A 22,964-nucleotide genomic window follows, 5' to 3' on the forward strand; every position below is an offset into this window, starting at 1 on the left:
GAAAGCTTAGCTGAACGTGAAAAAATATGCAGTTTACATTTGGCAGTCAAAACAGTGGCTGGCCGTTTGAGCAGAGTGATTCTGTTTATCTCAGGTAAAGTGAGCGCAGATAAAACACATTGGTACAGCCGGTCCATGTTCCTGCATCAATTATCTGTTAAACGCCCTTGTTAAGGTAGGTGGTCAGCATTTACAGCGACTAAAAACACCAGCCACCATAAGGACTGTATGCGTTTACCGCGTAGCTTGTGCCGATTCCATTTTCTCTCATTCTAATTCATTAGACTTCAATTAACACGTCATGCCTGCTGTTATGAATCAATAGCTCTTGGTGACAGGTGATGAATTTTTCAGCTTAAAAAGCTAAACATCATTTATTCAAATCACCTGCTAAGGTCTCAGGTGCTAAATGAGTTTACTGAAATGCCTAACACTCATTTAGACAAATGTTCTCTCGTCCTAATGACGAGAACGTTTTGCATTGAGAACGGGAAGGGGGGGAGAAAAAGAGAGATACACAACAGCAGTTACCTTTTAGTTTTTAGCACCGTAATGTGTTGCTAAATCGATAACAGTCCAGACTGAATGCATGAAGTTGGAGGTAATGCTGGTGTTTTGAGCAGCGGGGTGGTGGAGGCCTGGGGAGTGAATAAATACGCTCGTACTGTTAGACCCAGCTGGAGAAGGAAAAGAACCAGCACTCTGGTGCTCGGGGAACTTGCTGAAATGATCAGCTTCATGGGTGTGTTAGGAAACACGGCAAGAGAGACAACTAAATGAGCACATGGGCTAAATACTGTCTGAAGATAATAGCGAAGAAACTGACAGGTTCTTATGTAAAGGTGTTTCTTCAACAATTTTGGCCCTTTGGACTTAATTCACTTTTCAAATTCACTAGTTTGTCAAATGTCCAACGGTGTCCAAAATTAGTTTTGTATAATTACACCAACTATTTCTGTTTTAATATAGTTTAAAATGCCATTTATTTCTGGACTTTTTAGCAGCCATTACTACAAAAAGTATTAATTTTTAAAAAAGTACTAATTTCTCAAATGTATTCATTTCTTAAAAGAACAGGTTTTGATATGACCTTCAAATAACAAAAAGAAAAAAATGTATATTATTATTTTAATAAAATATTAAGGTAATTGTGTTTGACCTAAAATACGGTAAAAACCTTGGTCATACATGACAATGATGGTTAAAAATTATATCATGCACATGAATATCAACAATCTCATTTATAAAACCAGACCTGAAGAGGACTTCTGCAAAATGTTGTTCTTATTCAACCGCATTTACATCGCACAGGCTGTCGAATCACACACTCCAACCGATTCCTGGCTAAAACCAAGCCGATCCTAACGGAAAAGGCCCTGGTGGTCATTATGAACGCCTCTTCAGTCCATCTAATGGACCATCTCTTTCCTCACTTCACCAAAAACACAAGAGCACATGAATATTTACCACCAAGCAAAGCCATTCCATTAATCGGTTTGCGAATGCTTAAATAGCATATCTGTGGCTACTTCTGCACTGGGGTCATAAATGAACATTCCTGCTTCGTTAGCATATTAATTTATGCAGAGATTGAGTGCAGCTCATAGGCTGTGACCAGCTCCTCTTCTCCCCTATTGGTCAAGGAAGCAAATCTATCCAGTGTCCTCTGACAAGCACAGCACAAAAATATTGTAGAACGGTGTTGTGTAAAACTATTAGAGGAACAGTTCCCTTTTGTTCCTCCATAAAACAAAAAAGTAAATAATTTTTTGAAGAACATTAATATTTCTCTTTTGTATAAAGACTGTAAAACATAAAAATGACAAAAAAAGCACCATAAAAGTAGTCTATTTGACTCACTAGATGTAATATTTTAGATTTATTTATCTGTACATAAAATTTACAGTAATTATACTTATTTCTAAATGCCATACAAAGCTGTCATATGACTTTATAAGACTTGGGGCCAAATTTACTAAACAGGGCAAATTAGTGTTTCCATAAAAGCACAGATGGGAGGGGAAAATTCTGCGGGTGATTTACTGACAAAGTGCACATTAAAGAACATAGAAGCAACATCTCATTTCCATAATGACCCACGTAATCTAAAAAGAGAAGCAAAAATTAAATGACGTTAAATAATTATTAAATACCAGTGAATTGAGGAACGCAAATCTTATAAAATCATGTTGCGAGATTCATTTAAATACTCTCCTCCCATAAATTTACTGATCGAAAAGGAAACTCCTACAAATGCATATTCAGTAAGGTGAGTTACAAAAATAACTGTGTCCACCCCTTTTCAGCGCCAATTTCCCACTTCGTGTCTTTAGTAAATCTGATAGTAGTTTTTAATGCCAAATGAGGGTTTGTGCTGGCGCAAGCTGATAGTAAATCTGGCCCTTGGAATATTGCAAGCAAGTCGTATGAATCTGCGGTCAAAAAAAGGGAAAAGAACAGAGTGAACATTCTTTAAAATGTCTGGGTGATTTTTTTCTATTAAACTTCTATTAAACTTTCAAACCTTAAACGCTGAACCAAAACAAGGACAAATTGCATCAGAAAAGGAGAAAACAGAAAAAGAGAGACTGCGAGTGAGAGACCGAGCAGAAGACAGGCTATGATATCTATATTGAGTCCATTTGTGTTTGTTTTTAGGGTGTGTGCACATGATTTTCCAAGTCACTGTCTGTGCTCTGAAATACAGGAAAATTGCATGACTCACTTTGAGACAAATGCAGCTGTTTACAAAGGCCTGACAAAAAGGTGACTGAACCGAGGTCTCTCTCTCTTTCTCTCCTACTCACTCACTCTCTCACCAGAGCCTGATTCATTTAAACTATTCCCAAAAACCTGAAAGTCATTTTTGTAATTCGCTTACATGCAGGCTTCGCCCATTGTTTTGCACGTCCACGTTCGTGTAAACAACGGCGGTTTCCGACATGCAAACAGATGCAAAACCTAATTTATCTGGGCTTGTACGTGGGTCACTTGAGCTTCTGGAGGCCGAGCGAGTCGGTACATATTCTGCTGAATGTCAGGCTGTCTGAGTCTAGACATTTTTTTAGGACCTGCCCTCATGTTTTGCTGAGCTAAGAACAAAGTACACAGAGTACACACACACACACACACACACACATAGCTTTCACAGTCTTAATACCAAGGCAGCGGTATTTCGTTCCTATCCCAAAACAAACAAGGCAGTGCATTTCTTTACACTATTTAAATGTTAACAGGCAAGAGCGCGGGCTGAATAGAGCATTCTTCCACTCTGGATACCAGAAACGGCCCAGCCAGACTTTCAAAACATGTTCTAATGAAATCATCCAAAAGATAAATAAAAAGCTGCACTTGTTTTCTTTTCTGAGATTACCTCCTCCTCTTCTTTCTTTTCCTTTTTTCTGTAATTGGATTATACTTTTTTTTTTTTTTTTTGAGTACAGACCAGCGCCATGAGAGCAACTACTGTAGAGCAATTTCTCTTACTCTCTGACATGACATTTATACAGCAAAGGGCTAAGAATATGAGGGTTAACACAGGTCTCACCCTGAAACAAAGGGGTTTAACCCGGTTACGCAATGTTGTCTTTATGAGCAGTGAAATAGTATAGTTTTATTAATGTCCAACACCAATATAGATATCTAGAGTCTAGGGTTAGCAATGTAATATAATTTAATCAAATAATTTAAAATTGTACTTAGACTTCATGATATTTAGTAAAAACTAACTCAAAAACTATTTGAGATTTGAAAACAGAAAATTATACATGTGCATTATACATTGACCATTTTAATGGCTGCTGCCAATGCCAATATCTAGAGCTTATGGCTGTTCAATATTACAGTACACACAGCAAATAAGACATATACAAAATTGTAAACAAAAATAATAAATAAAATGCTAAAGGCAAAAAATAAATAAATAAAATAATAATAATAATAATAAAAACGTGCATTATCCAATTACAAATGTTTCAGAAGAAATGGCCAAATATCTGCCCATATATAGACTACCATTCAAAAGTTTGAGAGAAACTAATATTTTATTATTTTTCTACTATTATTACTATTATTTTACTATTATTATTTGCTATTATTTATTATTTTTTATTTATTACTCATTATTTTAAATAAATTAATACTTTTATTCAGCAAGGATGTATTAAACTCACAGCAAATACATTTATATTGTTACAAAATATTTATATTTAAAATAAATGCTGTTCTTATGAACTCATCTATTCATTAAAAAAATACTGAAAAAAATGTATCACTGTTCTGACAAAAATATTAATCAGCACAACTGCTTTACTAAAACATTACTACTAATAAAAATTGTTTCAGCAAATTGGCATATTAGAATGATTTCGGAAGTATCATGTGACACTGAAGACAGAGACAGACAGAGAAGAGCTAAATAAAGACTTTTATACATTTTATAACTATTACACATGCTTATTTTTTTAATAATTATGGTTAATTTCTTTGTATGATCTCAACCATGCTTTAACGTCTCCTCTGACATCACGTTTCCTCTTTCTCCCCACCAATCGCCTTCTTTTTCTCTTGCTCTCTCTTTTTCTCATCCGTTCTCTTCTCTCCTTTGACCACAGATCCTGTGCACTATTAATATCAATAACCCACAAATTCCATTTCCCTGTACAGAGACGGAGTGAGAGCAAGCGTAGTGACTGAGGGAAGCGCAAAATCTCACAATACAGATTCACTTCTCCTTTTGAGGCAAAGATCTAATTGGACAGGAGAGAGAGGAGACAGACACCGTGTGGTTTGCTCAGATAGAGAGAGCGAGACAGTGAGAACGAGGGGGATCCGAGGTGCACAGTCAGAAACGTAAGCGTTTTAGAAAGTATTTTTAGCCCAGCGAGCAAGAGGGAGAGTAAATGCATCGCTTAAAGTCTGTGAACACTTACCCATGAACTTAACCCAGTGCTCCACAAGCCAAATCCAAACAATTCCAGCGTCCCACACTTTGATCTGCACTATAACAAAAGTCCTCTCTTCACCAGCTGCCTCTATATCAAGTTGTAAGTGAGGTGCGAGCACTGTGCAACCAGCAGCCTTGCTCCGTTCGCGCTCTCTGGCTCACACACGCACATGCACTCTCGTCTCAGGGGCTGGAGGTATGTCGTCTAAACACAACAAAAGCCTGAGTTGATGATTGAATATGCAGGAAGAGGGCCTCCGTTTGCATAAACACAAACACTCAGCAAATGAAGGGCTGGCACCGATCGCACCACTGCCTGCTGGGAAACGCATACCTGTCCCGTTCTGTCCCTGGAATACTTTTATCAAACTACGAGAATGGACTACACTGGAGATAAACTACAAATGTTTGATTTGAAGATTCCGAAATGAGTAAGTGTAAAATGTTAATATATAGATTCTTCGCAGATATTCTTTGCATGAAATACAATTAAGAATTATTTCTTATTTAACTGAGAAATGAACTATATTCTCAATCTCATTCCACATTCTAGTTCTCCTACAAAAGTTCAGCATTTACTTGTAAGAATTTACAGTCATTTATAATCAATGACATCTGATCATTCCAGTTTCTCCAAAAAAACTTCAGTTCTTAATTTTTTTAATTTAAATTGTTTTTTTACATTTTAATTCTTACAAATGATTTACGTTTGATTACATTGTAAAGTTAAATAATATAGTTAGTTGATATAATACTATAATTGTATAGTTAATATAATATAATATAAAGTATATAATATAATATATTATTATTATTAAAATACAAATTTGTTTCAGCAGTTTTGGTTTATGCTTTGCACTGGGCACATTTAACTTCACACATTATCAACAAATGTTATATTAAATATAAAAATCCAAAATAATAGTGATGATGATGATGATTTCATTTCATTAACTCATATTCATTTGTTTTTGCTGATTTGCATCTGATGTTTCCACTTTTCTTACATGCTTGTTATTAATAAAACTTAGGAATGAAAACAACTTGACAAACAGGATGTAGGTGGAGGTAAAAAGGACAGTCCAGTTCAATAATATGGTGCTTTACTTCTTGCAACTCTCCCTTTCTCTCTCTCTCTCGCTCTCTCTCTCTCTCTCTCTCTCACTCTCTCTCAACCTTAAAGTGGCTGTTGAGAGATGCAATGTCACATGATCGACGGTAAGCTGAGCAATCACGACTCATTCCTGCAAAGAATCCCGAGCATAACACTCATTGATAAACGCACTCACATGTGACTTTAACAACTCACATAAAAAGAGGAGCAGAGAGTGAGAAACTTAGAAAGAGAGAGAGATGGAGAAAGATGAGGAGAGAAAAGGGGGAAGGGATCAGGATTGAAGGATGAGGTGAGTGAGAAAGGAAAAGAAAGAGGGAGCACAGACAGAACCTCCAGAAAATAAACAGAGTGTCTTGTTTCAAAGGCGAGGGGGACACACAGGCATTCCATTGTTCAAGCCAATTATCAGAGGCAAATAATAACAGCATATGGATCCAGCAAGGCCAAAGAATGAGTGAGTGAGAAGTGGAGAGCTGCAGAACAGATGATGAAATGTGAGAGAGGAGGAGAAGGAGGGGTCAGAATAACCCGGTCCTAAATCCCCACACACCAGATGTGGACTTCTACAGGGAAGGTGCACAAACAAAAACTTTCATCACAACCTTGCAGCACAAACACAAGATGTTTAAAAGATAAAAATATACTATTTTCTTATTGGTTCATTTTTTATATATTTTTTTTTTTGCTATTTTTGGTTCACAGACAACAGACAGAGGCCAAGACTGGAATCGGGACAAGATCAGATTTAAAACCTGCATTTCTCACATACTGTAAGCACCAACACCAATAAACAAAACTGCCTCACAAACATCAGGATGAGATGATGACTTCAAGATATAATTGTCAAGAGCAAAAAAAACTAAACATTATTATTATTATTATTAGCACTAGAAAAAGTATTGTTTCATACAAAACTAAAAATTCATCAAAATAATACTAATTATTATTATTATTATTATTATTATTATTATTATATATGTTTTTAATATTTATAATATAATATTATATAATATATACTATAATAAAATAATATTCTTTACACCAGACACCCAGCTTCAAAACTACTACTACTACTAATTTATTTTATTATTAGTGTAACAAACTAGACATTCAGTTTCACACAAGAACAAAATCTTATTATATAAAAAAATAACTACATTAACAATTCATAATAGCCAACAACAGTAATAATAATTTTATATTTTTATTATTATAGTTATACAAATATTATTATTATTATTATTATTATTTATAAACAGTATTGGGACTCCATAAGAAACAAGGCTAAATATAAACAGCATGTACTAACTAGCAACTCCACTAATTATTAGCAATATACTAATTACACTAATTGTAATTTGCTCATTGCACAACCCAAACTGCTCATGAGATAGTAGTTCAAAGCAAAAGCAACTAACTTTGTGATGCAATACAATAATGCAATTATTTCGAGCGAACAAAACTCCTGAGTAAAGGCTATGTGTTATGTAGAGAACATTTCTCTGTTTTGTTTTTTTGGGTGTATTTTATTAGCAGCGGAGCTACAGGGAAGAGCATCTGAAGCTAGAGGAACCGGCAACTCAATATGCTGAAGGATGTGTCATATCGCTGCTCAACTGACAGCCCAAGTGTGTGCGTACGGGGAGAGGGGGGGCCTTTTTCAGCCTAAAACAAAACGCATCCTCAATGTGCCCCTGTCAAGGGTGGGAGATGTCTTCAGATAGTGGCACAAAAGATCAACCGTTCCTTTTCAGCCGAGAGAAAAGAAAGAAAGTTTTCGTTTCATTAACTCAAGACTAAAGCGTAATTATCTCCCTATGGGCCGCAATCACCAAAAGAAGGATAATAGAACTGAAAGCACTTTCCACTCCACTCATCTAAGCGGTTCTTTTCTTCTCTCTCTTTTTTTTCCACTTGTTTTTTCTTCTCCGCCCTCAGATGAGATTAACCAATCGAATAATGGCAACAGATTGCGGGGGCAAGAGGAAAATACAACTTTCAGAATGGTGTCTGTTTGAGAGCTTTATAGATTCTCCGTTATCTGGCTTAGTGTTCTTCTACTTGTCAGCGAAATGGTTTCCTTTCCTTTCGTCTGGCATCTCTTTTCCTCTTTATCTCTCTCTCTGACTTTGGAACGGGCTGGAGGAAAAACAGGGTGAGGGAGGTTAGCCGCCCTGGTTCTGCCTAAAACAAGCTATTTCACAAATTCGAGATTTAGATAAAACGCAAACATTTTATAAGTATATCCCTTTTTCTCAATTACTAACAGGCTGCTACTTAAAGGTGCTTGCAGCGCTAGCCTTAAGATAAGTCCCTCAAAGATTTGTGGCTAGAAACACAGAGCAGGCCCTGGATTTAATTAGCTTATGAAAATAATTGCCATTAGCACAACTCAGAAACGGTTTGGAGCACCACGCCATGACGGGAGGAAAAAAATCTCTCACTTCTGGAAAGGAGAAGACAAAGAAATAGTGCGAAAAAAGGAAATTGGCAGGCCAAGCGACTGTTTTGTGCACTGACACAGAGGTCGAGTTAATTAGACTATTGTCATTTTAATCAGGACAGCTTCTCGGTCAGCCTTCCCTCAAAGAGTGAGCGAGCGTGCTCACGTCGACGCCATGCTCAGGGCCTCTGCTCGGTGTGTGCGTGCCGGTTCTATGGACTCGGTTCGCTAATGAGCAACGCCACAGAAACAAAGCCCCCGAAGGACCACCGGGGGAAAGCCCCTTCTCTCTGCTCACTTCTCTGTTCATTTGAAAATAATTTAAATATCAAATATTTGAAATCATTCGCTTCTCCCTGGCTATCTGATATTGAACGGCAAGTCTTTGTCTATATTATATATTGTGTTTTTGCTGCTTTGTACATTGCCTATTTGGATATTTGTGTATTATTCTTTTATTATCTGAGCCCTGTCCTGTTGCTGTCCTTCTGTTGCACTGTGGAGCTTCTGTCACTACAACAAATTCCTTGTATGTGTAAACATACTTGGCCAATAAAGCTCATTCTGATTCTGATTCTCATTCTGATTCTGATTCATGTTGCCTTTATTATGTTCATAAGCTGGCATTAAAATTCAGAACTATCATTACAAGTGACTATATTTATTACAGCAACTATCATTTGGATCCGAACCATGTATTGTTTTCGGATAACTATGAATATTTAATTCTGACAAGACATTGTTATGCAAAAATATCCACAATGAGAGCTGCCGCACCATAAATGCATAAATCCCGTCCAAAACAGTCGCAGAAACAGGAAGCTGAATTTACATCGTACACTGTAAAAAAAAAAGTAAAATTAAAAACTTCGGTTCAGTCTTCAGTTTTTGAGCATAATCAAACTGGCTGTACAAGATTGTTTGTTTCATCTTGTTTTTTTTAAACCTCGTCTCGCATAATATACAAATTGGTTAAAGTAATGGAAAAACATATGTTGACTAATTGACCATATATTTGGTTATGGCACTTGTAATGTGGGTGGTGATGGCACAGTGGATAAGACACATGCCTTTGGTGTGAGAGACCCGGGTTCGAATCCACTGTGAGACACCAATGTGTCCCTGAGCAAGACACTTAACCCCTAGTTGCTCCAGAGGCGTGCGACCTCTGACATATATAGCAATTGTAAGTCGCTTTGGATAAAAGCGTCAGCTAAATGAATAAATGTAAATGTAAATGTAAAATGGTTCACATAGTAAATTTGAAAAACAAAGGCAAAAACTTCAAACAGCTGAACATCCTATAATCACATGTTGCTTAGGCAAGGCAAGGCAAGGCAAGTTTATTTATATAGCACATTTCATACACAGTGGTAATTCAAAGTGCTTTACATAAAAGAAGCAACTAGATCTCATAACTGGGGATGCAACGGTATTATCAATATTGTGGTATCACGATAGCAAAACTGTCTCGAGTCGATATTATCATGGTCACATATGAAATGATAGGTCTTCCGGGCAAAAAGTGTAGTTTTTAAAATATATTTAAATGCCTTGTTCTAACATAAAAGGTCTTTAAAGTTGTGTTTTGGGTCATTATGCTTTGGCATAGTCTCTATCAAACGAACTTTTCAAAGCGAAGCGCGCATTTTGCTCAGGTGATCAGCTTGCGATTCGGTGTTTTCCACACCTTAGAACGGCTCAGTTCACAGTGAATGCAGTGAACTCGTTATTGCATGTGCTGTGAGTTTAGTGTGCATTTGGGAACCAATTATGCTTTATTTTCGCGGCAGATTTGTAGCGAGACGCGTTTTTGCTCTACTGCCATTTCTGTCAAAATAAACGCTTAAAAGTGCAGTATGAATCGCTGACAGCTAGCAGTTTAAATGCAGTCCAAATTCAAAATCTCTCTTTCAAGTGTAGAATTTATTGCAATTTCCCTACTGTAGTGTAAAGCAAAAATAATATACCTATGAAATATTAATTTTCATTAATTTAACAGTGAAATTGTTTTACAATATGGCTATTACTGTGATAGGAATAGCAATAATATAAAATTATTGTTGTTATTATTATTATTATTATAATATTCAAATTTATTTGGCTTCCTAAAACACCAGTGTGAATGTAATTTAGACAGACAGTATACCGCTAATAAAAAGAGGGTTGAGTCCCATTTAAAGTTCAGGTACAAGTTAATTCATTGACTTTTTTCTGACTCGAATTTTCTTAGTTAAGAACATGGGTTGGAGCTCTTAATTTGAAACTCTCAAAGTGGATGAGAATTTCTTTTTAAATACCACAATAATATCATACCATAGATTTCATATGGAGATATTATCGTATCGTGAGATTTTGATACCATTACACCCCTACTCATATAACAACTCAGACATTAACTGTGCATTGCTTTAGGCTGACTGCTTGCTTTGAATACGCTTCCCCAGGACATTATCGACTTTATTTCCATATACCCCACTATGTATCATATGGGTGACATACAGAACAACATCTAACATTGAGATGTAAAGAAATTCAGTTGGATGCACGTTAACTCTTTTGGTTGTCATTATGTATAAATTAAGCTTCCTAATGATTTGTGCCTGCAGTTATGTCAAAAACATAAATCATAGGATAGAAATAGGAGAGCCAATATTACAAAACTTTTACATTTGAATATAACCTGTCAAAGTTGTAAACCTGTTGCAAAAGTCTAATTTGGTCGCATCATACTGTACCACTCTCCAACTATTAGAAACACCTAGTTGCTATAAACTGCTAAAAACACACATTTATGAAAACATTACTCATCTCCTCTTGAGTTGCAGTCTTCGAACTTAATTTAGGCCTAATTCTGTCCAACATATTGCACAATTTGTCTAATTTGCATGTAGCTGGAAAAATAATTCTCTCATTTATATCTTAAACTCGAGATGAAAAACAGACTAATGGCTCTATCTTAATTTGGAATTTTCTTGCCATTTATCATCTTGCAGATAGTTCATAGTTTTATCACTTATAAATATTTCAGGCAGTGTTAATATTAATTTGATCAGATATTAATTTTACTCTAAATGCGAGTAAAAATCAATTATTCAACAAAAGGAATGATCAGTGAAGCTAATGGGAGATTTTTAAAGCAGATTTAAGTAATCAATCCGTTATTAGTTTATTAGGCTAACAAAACAAAAGCAGCATACTTAAATTATAAATCATAATTTAACCCCCGTGGAAACTACTGTAAAACTGGTTACACTAAGATCACATGAACAGCACAATCAAATGTGATTTGTTGACGCACTGTGACATGCTGAAACTCTATTGGGGATTATCATGGATTACATGAATAAATTAGACCCTTATTTGAATACCAGTCTCCTCCCCACTGGACACTGTCTTTAGGGCAGATGAATCTTCATTGTGTGGGTTGGGGATATTCTAAACCCCTAAATCTACATGCTAAACTTCAATTTATAACTCATCCTTAGTGATGTGCTATGGCTATGTATCAATCTCAAATCAGATTTACAATTCCCCCCTTGTAGACAATAAAATCTGTAATTTCTGCTTTTTTACCTAATTCTTGTAATACCTAACTCATATACATACATAAATATATAAATATGTGAATATGTATTCACATTGTGGCATTGAGATGTCGCATTTAAAAATTTTAGCATTTTCAAATTTTTTCAGTTTTTTTTTTATTTTTTAGATTCCATCTGCAGAACAACAACAAAAAAAAAATATTACAAATAATTTTATTGAAATTAAGATGATGAGATAAATGAGTAAATCAAGTGACATTAGCTACAGAAAAGAATTAGAAAAGAATTAAAAACCGCTGATTCCTCCTAATTAATGCTCTCGCTGATACTCGCTACAGATGTCTTTGATTTCTCTGGTAATCTTTCACTGTGTTTAACCCTGTCAAACATTCATGCGGTCTATTTTTTTCCAGTCTCTCTCCATCTTGCGCCTCTTAACCCCCTCTATTTCTCCTGCTTGTCTATCCGTCCCATCCCCACCACATTCTGTCTTGTCTCTATCTCTCCCACTAAATCACCACTTGATGTTTCTTAATTTATTCCACTCGTTCACTCCTTTCTCCCCTTCTCTTTCCCTCCCACTCATGGACACACACTCTCACATACACAGCGAGAACGGGGGTGGTGTGTTTTCTTTGGGTGAAACGTACGTTACTGTGTGAGAGAGGAGACTTTAAATAAACATCTGCACAGCATGGTCACAATAGAGTCTTTTGTCTTGAAATGTGGAGAGAAATTATGATGTTTTAAGGGCCATTTTCAACTCGGCAACGACGTGGACTCAACATGAGAACTCTCAAACAGGTTTGTTCACTCAAAAATGATAATTCCATCTTCATTTAGTCACCCTCATGTTGCTACAAACCTGTATGATGTTCTATTTCAGGAAAAAAAACACAAAAGCACCATGAGCATCACAAAGGTTGTCTATAGAGTACGAACAATGAGCTATATTATTTTGTGCGAGAAACTGAACATTTATGCCATAATGTGCTAACCAATGGAACTGGATTGAATCATTGAGTTAAATGCTACAAATTATTTTGATTTGTGAACGAATCATTAATAGACTCAAAAGATAAATCAGATATTGCCATTTTCTCTCATGAATGCACAAAGGGAAAGCTAGGCAGGATGTCAAGATTTTCAGTGAATAATGACTGAAATGCTGACATTTTATGGTCCTTTTGCAGAATTTGGGACTTTTGAACTCTCCATTGTAGTTGGATGGAAAGGAGCATGGAAACAGTCCTCAAAATATCTTTATGTTCTGAGGAAGAAATTCCAACTGCAGCTGTAGTGACATCCCACAATGCTAAAAAAAACCTAATTTTAAAATAACTAGTGCTGGGCAACAATTAATCGTGATTAATCACATCCAAAATTAAAGTTTGTTTATATATATATATATATATATATATATATATATATATATATATATGTGCACTGTGTATATATAAAGACACACACATAAGGTATATTTTGAAAATATTTACATGTATATATTTATATTCATATAATTTATATTGTATCTAAATATATTTAATATATAAACAATTTTTTTCTTAAATATATACATATTTATATATAATAAATATACACAGTACACACACAAATATTTTATATATAATAAATATACACAGTACACACACAAATATTATGTACACAAAAACCTTTATTTTGGATGTGATTAATCACGATGAATCATTGCACAGCACTAAATATAACAAAACTTTATTAAAAAAACGAAACTAAACTAATCAAAGCACAAGCCAATATATTTTTCTTTAAATAACTTACCAGTATGTATATGTACTGTAGACTCAACGCTTCCACACCTTTATCTCCCGCTATTCTGAGAAAAGGCCGTATCTTTTTCTGCTTCCCAGCGTTCACTCTTTTTTCCAACACACTCCACGTCAACAAATAACACTCTATGCAAAGTAATGCCTGCAAATTGTTTTGGATCTGTATTTGAATATTTAAATGCTTCACTTTAGATCTAGATATATGGCAGCAATTTCCATACGAGCATGAAACAGGTACACACACACACACACACACACACTACATAATAGCGGTTTGTCATTTTTTTCCCCCTCCCTGACAAAGATCAATCAGATACACACCAAACACTCACATTCCTATCACTGCGACATATTTTTTTAGAAACACAGAGTCACTGAACTACCACAATAAGTGCCCAAAGTCTGAATTAAGTGTTGTGGGTACAAGGATCAAAACAGCTGCCCACACTACAGCATTTAACCAAATTGGATGCGTTGATAATATTACATTTACATATAACATAACTGCACAGCTCTGAGCGCCTGCAGTCAAAAACCAGCCTAGAGACACACACGAACTTAACACAGGTTGCTTACAAGAACACCTGGGGAAGAAATCTCACATGTGGGTCAACACTGCAGGGTCAAACTAGCGGTTAAAGTTGGCAGATAGATTCCGGGCTCATCATCCCGTCCAGCTTAGCATTTAAACACCCTCATCGGGTCAATGAGAACTACGTATGCCCGTTGTTCTCCTCGGTTATGCAAGGCCATGCTATTTGCTTAAAAAGATGGACAGATTACGCTGGAAGGATCGTAAACCTGGGGCTGACCGCGCCGGCTAGCGTTTATTACTTTGTGTGGCTGGAAAAAAAAAAAGACAAGCTGGATTTTCAGATTTTGAGAAGGACAAGATGAGAGATGCTTTGATCTTTTGACTTTGAGAGAGAGATACTGACTCGGTGCTGTCTATCTGTCTCTAAAGAAAAAAATATGACTGCATATCTTACAAAAATGTCAAGAATAAGTGTGTGAACATGAACATATTTTTTAGGAACAAGCAGTGAAAAGATATGGCCCTTCAATGTGGCACAATAAAGAAAGAAAGATTTATTTCTCATGTTCTACCATACTGTGTATTTAAAGTGACCAAAAAAAGCATCTTTAGAGATTCTGAAAATATTTCTATTTTAATTATACACACAGTTTTTTTTTTTTTTTTTTATATAGCAGCGAACATTCTAACCGAGGTATTGGTCCATATTTCAGATTGGCTGAGTAACTCATATTTACATTTAAATACAAGCAAAACTGTTTATGTATTTCTCACAAAAACCGACAGTGACTCCTCATCCTGATGTATTTGTTAAAGGAGAAAAGCTCAAGGTTGTTTCTGATTTTAAATATTTAGGAGTAATTTTAGATTCGAACTGACATTTCAAAAGCATGCCAAAAAGGTAGCCAGAATTATTAAATTTAATTTGGCAAACTTCAGGCATATAAGACCATGTAGCAATAGAAGCAGCAAAACTTTTCATGCATTCGATGATTTTTCTCATATTAGATATTGTTTTACTAGTTGGTCACAAGCAAGCACAACCATTTTTAAATCAATTGATTCTCTTTATTAACAGACGCTTAAAATATTTGATCAGAGGACTAATAGTTATCATAATTGCAATAGTTAAAAAGCATAATTTTGATAATGTTAAACATTTGGTTGATGCTTGCTTGATTTTTAAGATTTTAAATGGTTATGCACCTCCTCCACTATGCCAGTTTAATGCAGAAGGACAATAATGGCAGAGTAACAAGAGCAATTACTAGAGGAGACTGGGCTGTACTGTGTTGTACAGACGTACAACATTTGGACGGTCGGTCAGTCTTTTCAATTAGAGCCATTAATTATTGGAATACTCTACCAACTGAATTAAGGAATAGTACAAATTATTTAACATTTAAATATAAATTAAAGAAATTGTTAAAAGCAATTCATATTTGTAATCATGTGTAATTTTTTACTTTTTTAAATTATTTTTTTCCAGCTCTTTTTGTGATACTGCCATTGTTATCCTTAGTGTTATAGTATGTAATTGTAAATGCTATTGTATGTGTGATAATTCACAGAACTTTTGATTTTTAGGTTGCCTTTTTAAAATCTGGCAAAGGGCAACAGATGAAAATTAGCCACTGAGGCTAACTCTGGCTTATTTACAGTATTTTACTGTTGATTAATGAGCACTGATCCTGTAAAAATAATAATAATAATAATAATAATAATAATAAATATATATATATATATATATATATTATATTTTATAATTGAATAATATTTTTCTCATCTATAGTAGAATTCTAAATAAAATTTGAATATAAAGTGGGGGAAACATATTTGATCCCCTGCTGATTTTGTACGTTTGCCCACTGACAAAAAAAAGGATTAGTCTATCAATTTAATGGTAGGTATATTTTAACAGTGAGAGACAGAATAACAACAACAAAAAATCCAGAAAAATTTATTTCAAAAAAGTTATAAATTGATTTGCATTTTAATGAGTCAAATAAGTATTTGACCCCTTCGGAAAAACATTCAATTCAATTCAAGTTTATTTGTATAGCACTTTTTACGATACAAATCGTTGCAAAGCAGCTCTATAGGAATTTAAGTTTCCACAATATATTTATATATTGCAGAACCTTAATATGTTTGACTTATGGCAAAATTTGGTAATTCTGTCTGTATTTGGTAAATCTGTAAAAACATGACTTTAGTACTTGGTGGCAAAACCCTTGTTGGCAATCACAGAGGTCAGACATTTCTTGTAGTTGGCCACCAGGTTTGCACACATCTCAGGAGGGATTTTGTCCCACTCCTCTCTTTGCAGATCCTCTCCAAGTCATTAAGGTTTCGAGGCTGACGTTTGGCAACTCGAACCTTCAGCTCCCTCCACAGATTTTCTATGGGATTAAGGTCTGGAGACTGGCTAGGCCACTCCAGGACCTTAATGTGCTTCTTCTTGAGCCACTCCTTTGTTGCCTTGGCCATGTTTTGGGTCATTGTCATGCTGGAATACCTATCCACATCCCATTTTTAATTCCCTGACTGGATTCAATGCCCTGGCCCTGACAGTACATGGCCCCGTCCATCGTCCCTTTGATGTGGTGCAGTTGTCCTGTCCCCTTAGCAGAAAAACACCCCCAAAGCATAATGTTTCCACCTAATTTATAACTTTTTGGAAATGCGTTTTTTCTGAATTTTTTTGTTATTCTGTTTCTCACTGTTCAAATAAACCTACCATTAAAATTATAGACTGATAATTTCTTTGTCAGTGGGCAAACGTACAAACTCAGCAGGGGATCAATACATTTTTTTCCCCACTGTATATTATTATATATATAATTATTATTCTATAATTTTATATCTGTTTATGTACTGTACATGTATTATACATTTGTGATTAAAATATAAATCAAATATTATACAAATATTCAGAGAGACAGCCATCTCCATTCATATAAACTGATCCAAAGAAACATGGTTCGTGTTTAGTTGGCATGAAGAAAAGCAGCCAGATCTTTAAAAGAGAACACAGCTCTGAATATGACTGGGTGAGAAAAGAAAAAGAAAAACAGAAAAAGGGAAGGGGGAGGGTAGTGGCACTGAAGCAGGATGATATGGCAGGGTTTGGCAGAGGCCTATAGGATGCCAGCGAAGGTGTCACTAATCTTCACGTGACCCAAGGGGAGAGAGTGCGAGACAGAGAGAGAAACTGTCAGCTTCTTTAGATTCGGGGTGCTGTGACTCATCTGTTGCTTGTCACATTGGGTTTGGAGTGTCCGCGAGACAGCCATGACCCCGAGCGGCACCCGTGTCCTCCGTCTGTGTATTTACAAACAGAGACAGGGCACAAACAGGCTGGGGTGAGCGCTTTGGCAGAGCTGTGTGAAGCAGGGGCGTATAACACCACTGAGCAGAGGGAGAGAGGGGGAGGACAGATGGGATTGACCCTTATGTCACCATTCTGGACAATATGACATCGCCAATGTGTGTGTGTGTGTGTGTGTGTGTGTGTATAAAAAAAAAAAACAGTCTGGATCCAGAGTTTTAAAGCTTAAAATTACTAAAAGTTGAGGCAATATACCTTATAATTAAATGAAATTATTAATTGTTGTTAATTAAATGCAGTTAAAATGTTAAAATGTTTTAAATAATAAAATTTACAAAAAAGTTATTTCAGTTTGAATGAGTAAACTGAACTGCTAGGCTAATGACTTAATTACATAGCTCACTTAATCACACCAATACATATAGTATACTGTACAGGTTCACCGTTCAAAAGTTCAGTAAGATTTTTCTGGAAGAAATTATTTTTTTTTATTCAGCAAGGATGCATTCAACTGATTAAACGTGACAGTAAAAAAAATTATAATGCTACAAAATATTTCCATTTCAAACGAACTTTTGAACTTTCTCAAAAAATTCAGGGAAATTTTTTTTTTATAATGGTTTCCATAAAAATATTAAGTAGCACAACTGTTTTCAACACTGATGATAACAGTAAGAAACATTTCTTTAACACCAAATCATATTAAAATGATTTCTGAAGGATCACGTTACACTGAAGATTGGAGCAATGACTGAGCTTTGCATCACATAAATTACACTTTAAAATATATTTAAAGAAAACAGTTATTCTGAATTGTAATTTCACAATACTGCTGTTTTACTCAAATAAATAAATTTCAAATAAATGCAGCCTTGTTGAGCAACAGAAACTTATTTCAAAAACATTAAAAAAGCTTACCTACTCCAAACTTTTGAACTGTAGTGTAAATGACTACAACAAAAACTGAAACATTTTTTACTCTGTATATGTGAAACCAAAGTTACGTTGGTAGCGCAAACCACATTGTGCAAGTCCAATTATCTGCTCAGTTTCTTTTTTGTTAGGTTGTTTGCATGATCTTTTAAAGAAATAGCTTGCCGAGCAAAGTTTTCTTTCCTGTGCTGAGGTATTTCCTATTTACACAGGAAGTTGGGGCAGAACATAAAGCAAACCTTTTTTTTTTTTTTAAATGGCCAATAGATTTTAAAAGTCTGTTTTTCCTACTTTTAGGAGCACATTAGTATATGTATGACATCAAAGCCAACAAGCATGGATGAAAACCCACAAAACTAGTCAGGCAACAGGCATCACACCTAACGTCGCACTTCTGACCAAAAATCTGTTTTGTTTTTTTTTTAATATTACACTCTTCACATATTACTAATAAGGAAACAAAAAAAAGATTTGGGCCACATTCAGCCACGGTGTGAACGCAACTGAAAGGTCTTGTTAAACAGCCAACCGACCCGCACGGTTCAATTATTAAATGTCATATTCTGCAAAAGCGTGCAACGCTACAGTCAAAGGCATCATAATCAAGATATTTAAAAAAATGAGGTAGAAAGCTCTGAAAGGTGTTGACTAATGTAACTAATGGAATGTATTAAAGTACCACGGTGTGCCTTAAGATCTTTTCTAACCTAAATAATGTCAATATTGAAAAGGTTAAATTCAACAGCAAGGAGAGCTTTCATGTCCTCATGCAGAGTCATAAATGTAGTCCTCTCATTAGTCATAACCCATCTACAACATGTAAGTAGCAATTATGAGTCCTAAAAGTGCTTTTAAAGAAAGTGGTAAACCATGTGCAAGATGTTTAAGCAAAGACACTCTTCAATAACTCTTGTCACAGCCACCTTGCTAGCCACTTTAAAACCGGACCCTGCAAAGTACACTTTAATGGACAAGCTTGAATCCACCTGCCTTCGTTTTCTGTTATGGTCATAAATCTGAATAACTAAATAATAACCTGCACTTAAACATATTTGGAGTGCTTTTCAACTCGGATCGCCAAAAGTTTGGACTTTCACAAGAGCACAATTTCCGTAAAACGCCCAAAAAATAAAATCAATATTCAAGAGGAAATGATGATGCATTTTCATTTCATTCGCATACAATGTGAAAGATTAATGCATTAAAACTCATCTAAAAGTCGTGTTGTTTTGTTTGTTATGTTTAATTCATGTTGCCAACATGGAGCTGAGCCAATGTCACCATATTGACTTTCAAATCTGTGATCTCTGAACTAATGTGAAATTGTGTAGTTGGAAAACGACAAGAGATTGATTTCCATAAGTCTCATAAGCACAACTGACTATGTAAATAGGGCTGATTTCTTTATGGGGGTGGGGGAAAATAGCTCGGCTCTCCATTTACATTATCAAATGACACAATTTACATTCATGTTTTCCATTTACTATCAATCTGTAACGTACACAGTTTTGCAAGCGGGCGTAACTGTTAGAAGCACTTCTCTAAAATGTTGCCTGCCCGGGCTGGTAGGAATACAGACTTTGCAGGAGCTCCATTAAACTCACAATGCTATAGACTGCATGCAAAACCTTACTTAAATACATCATTCAAATCAAACACTGATGACAGAGTTGAGACATTTAGAAACACTCCAAATATACATGGGTTAATGTTTGTTGAGCACCTGTTTTAGAGACAATATGATAATAAGCAGTAATATGGCATGTCATATGCATCAAAATGATGCTTTTTATGACTCAAGGTCATGAATATATATATGAATGTTTACTGTAAGCAACTGAATTTGAACACAGATTGACATTGTGACATGTGGGCAGTGTCATGGTTTGTTTGTTGTGTTTACACATCACACAGGAAGTGAAGGCCACGAGAGACATGGATCAAAAATGACTGTGGCGGTATACTAGTCAAACTGTGTACAGTCTTAGAATTCAGATTAGCTAGAACGGACCTTGTGCACATGCAGATAGCATGCAGAAAGCCAGCTAAACCGTGAGCAAATTCCAACAGACGTGTTTTGAAAGTGTCCGAAAGTGTCAATTAATTCACACTTCTACACAAATATAGGAATGTCATTGCATTACACACAAATTAAATGTTAAACCAAGTGGCAATTATTTTAAATATGCAAGTGAATTCATAATTAAACCAAGCATTTATACTGCATAAAAAAGTAAACAATGTGGAATTAATTCGAAAAATAAATAAATATTAAACAAAGTAGAATCTATTCTAAATAAATATTAAACCATGTAGAATTTGTTGTAATTAAAGGGGTCATACGATGCAATTTCAAGTTTTTGTTTCTCTTTGGAGTGTTGTTTGTGCATAGATGAGATCCCTAAAGTTGCAAAGACTAAAGTCTCAAACCCAAAGAGATATTCTTTATAAAAGTTAAGATTCGTCCACGTCCCCCTAAAACGGCTCATTCAAACACGCCCCCACATGTCTACGTCACGATGTGGAAATATTTTCATAATGCCGCCCACGCAAAGAAAGAAGTCGTGGTTTCAGTAACCGCAGTAGTTTTGATGCAGCCATGTCAGGGAGACACTGTGTTTCTATGCGAAGTCAAAAGCACTTTATTTGGCCTTCCGAAAGTAGATGCAATTAGGAATCATTGGTTAAGATTTGTTTACAACAGAATAGCACAACCCAAATGTTCGAATTTGTGCAACGCATTTTATGGATGACAGTTTTGTGAACGTAGTAGAGAACAAGGCTGACTATGCACTAAGCGTATTTCTAAAAAAAAATATCAGTTCAAGTATTTGCTATTGACTGTTCAAATGCGGAGTTTTGCGCTTAACGCGTTGTGTGTGAGGGGAATAGGGTGACATCACAGCGGCTTGTGTACTGCAAATACATACGAGCATCATCATTGTGTCGGTCACACGACTCTGTTCCCCTTTCGGGCTTCAACTGATAAAACTAACTTGAAAGCTGAAGCTCGTTATTATGGTAAGGGGCGTTACATTTCCGACGCATGCTTGTGGTGTTCGGCCAATCACAATGCATTGGGTCAGTTGACCAATCAGAGCAGACTACATTTGTTGGAAGGAGGGGCTTTGTAGAAAACGACGCGTTTGAGAGAGGCGGGGCATAGAGGAACTACAATGTACAGTATTTGAAAAATAATGTGTTTTTTGAACATTACAGCATATCAACATATTCTGTTACACTAAATAACGATCTTTAAAATAGCATCATATGACCCATTTAAATAAATACATAAACATACAAAAAGACTGAATCTCAATTATTTTACATAAAAAAAAATAAACAAACAAACAAGCAAACCACATGGCATTTGCTGTAAATAAATAAACAAACAAAGTGGTATTTGAATTAAAAAAAAATAAATGAATGAATAAACTGCATTAGATATGTATTAAATGTTATACCAAGTGACATTTATTTTAAATAAATAAAAACATTTCATAAACAAATGTTTGTTGGGCTTTATAGAATTACCGTTTAGAAAAGACTAAAAAGAGTAAACTACCACACATATCCTAAATTTGCATTTGCATGTACTGAAGTGAACGGATAACTTCATATATCCACTAAAAATTACTTTGGGACCAATTGGTTAAAAGTAATTACAAAAGTGCAGTTTTGAGAATGTCTAGCATCATTTGCTTGCAAATTCCACTTGGTTTAACATTTAGTTATCTATTGCAATGAAATTCATTCAAAAGTGTGGCAAGGCACACACATACACTATTAAAAACGTGAGACGTACCGTTCAGCATCCACAGGGCTGGACCACTGCACTCTCCTGCCTGCAGGACAGACAGCAGGTAGAAAGATTGGTGGAAGAGAAGGCAGATAGAAAGGGAGAGAAGGACAGACAAGAAAAAACATCAGTGTGAAATGAGGAAATCTACTGAAACTTCGAATCATCAGAGACTGGTGCTCCACATCCAGTTCCCAAAAAAACTGATGTGGATTTTGTGCTAATTATCCAGCCGATATTGTGATAGCTTTATCTCCAGACAAATGAAATGGAGTTTTCTTTTCAGAGAAGAACAAGGTAACGAGGGAGGGCACAACGAGAGAGGTCACTTTGAAACAATTGTTCATTACCCGCTTACGCAGAGTTTATTTTCGCTCCGCGTTTAAATAATCTCGCGATACATTTTTAGCATCTTAAAAGGGCAAAATTCCCTTGATTAAACAAATAATAGCACATTCAAGAAAACTGTAATTGGGTTCAAATTGATTCGAGCAGATGCTCTAAT

At 35.5% G+C, this 22,964-nt stretch overlaps 1 protein-coding gene across 4 annotated transcripts in view; it reads right to left on the reverse strand.

Moving 5' to 3' along the window:
- The window catches only part of LOC306845105 (forkhead box protein P1-B), a 179,730-nt gene that overhangs the window by 120,011 nt on the left and 36,755 nt on the right, over positions 1-22,964 (reverse strand). For 3 of the 4 annotated variants that reach the window (XM_079377683.1, XM_079377684.1, XM_079377685.1), the window contains one exon: positions 22,466-22,505. In XM_079377683.1, the coding sequence (XP_079233809.1) occupies positions 22,466-22,475 (10 nt within the window). In that variant the 5' untranslated portion in view covers positions 22,476-22,505. Of the gene's footprint in view, positions 1-4,931; positions 5,131-22,465; positions 22,506-22,964 lie in introns of those variants that run through there. The other variant, XM_079377686.1, reaches the window with a different exon arrangement.

This window comes from Barbus barbus (genome assembly GCF_936440315.1).
Source record: "Barbus barbus genome assembly, chromosome: 25".
Taxonomy (NCBI): Eukaryota; Metazoa; Chordata; class Actinopteri; order Cypriniformes; family Cyprinidae; genus Barbus; species Barbus barbus.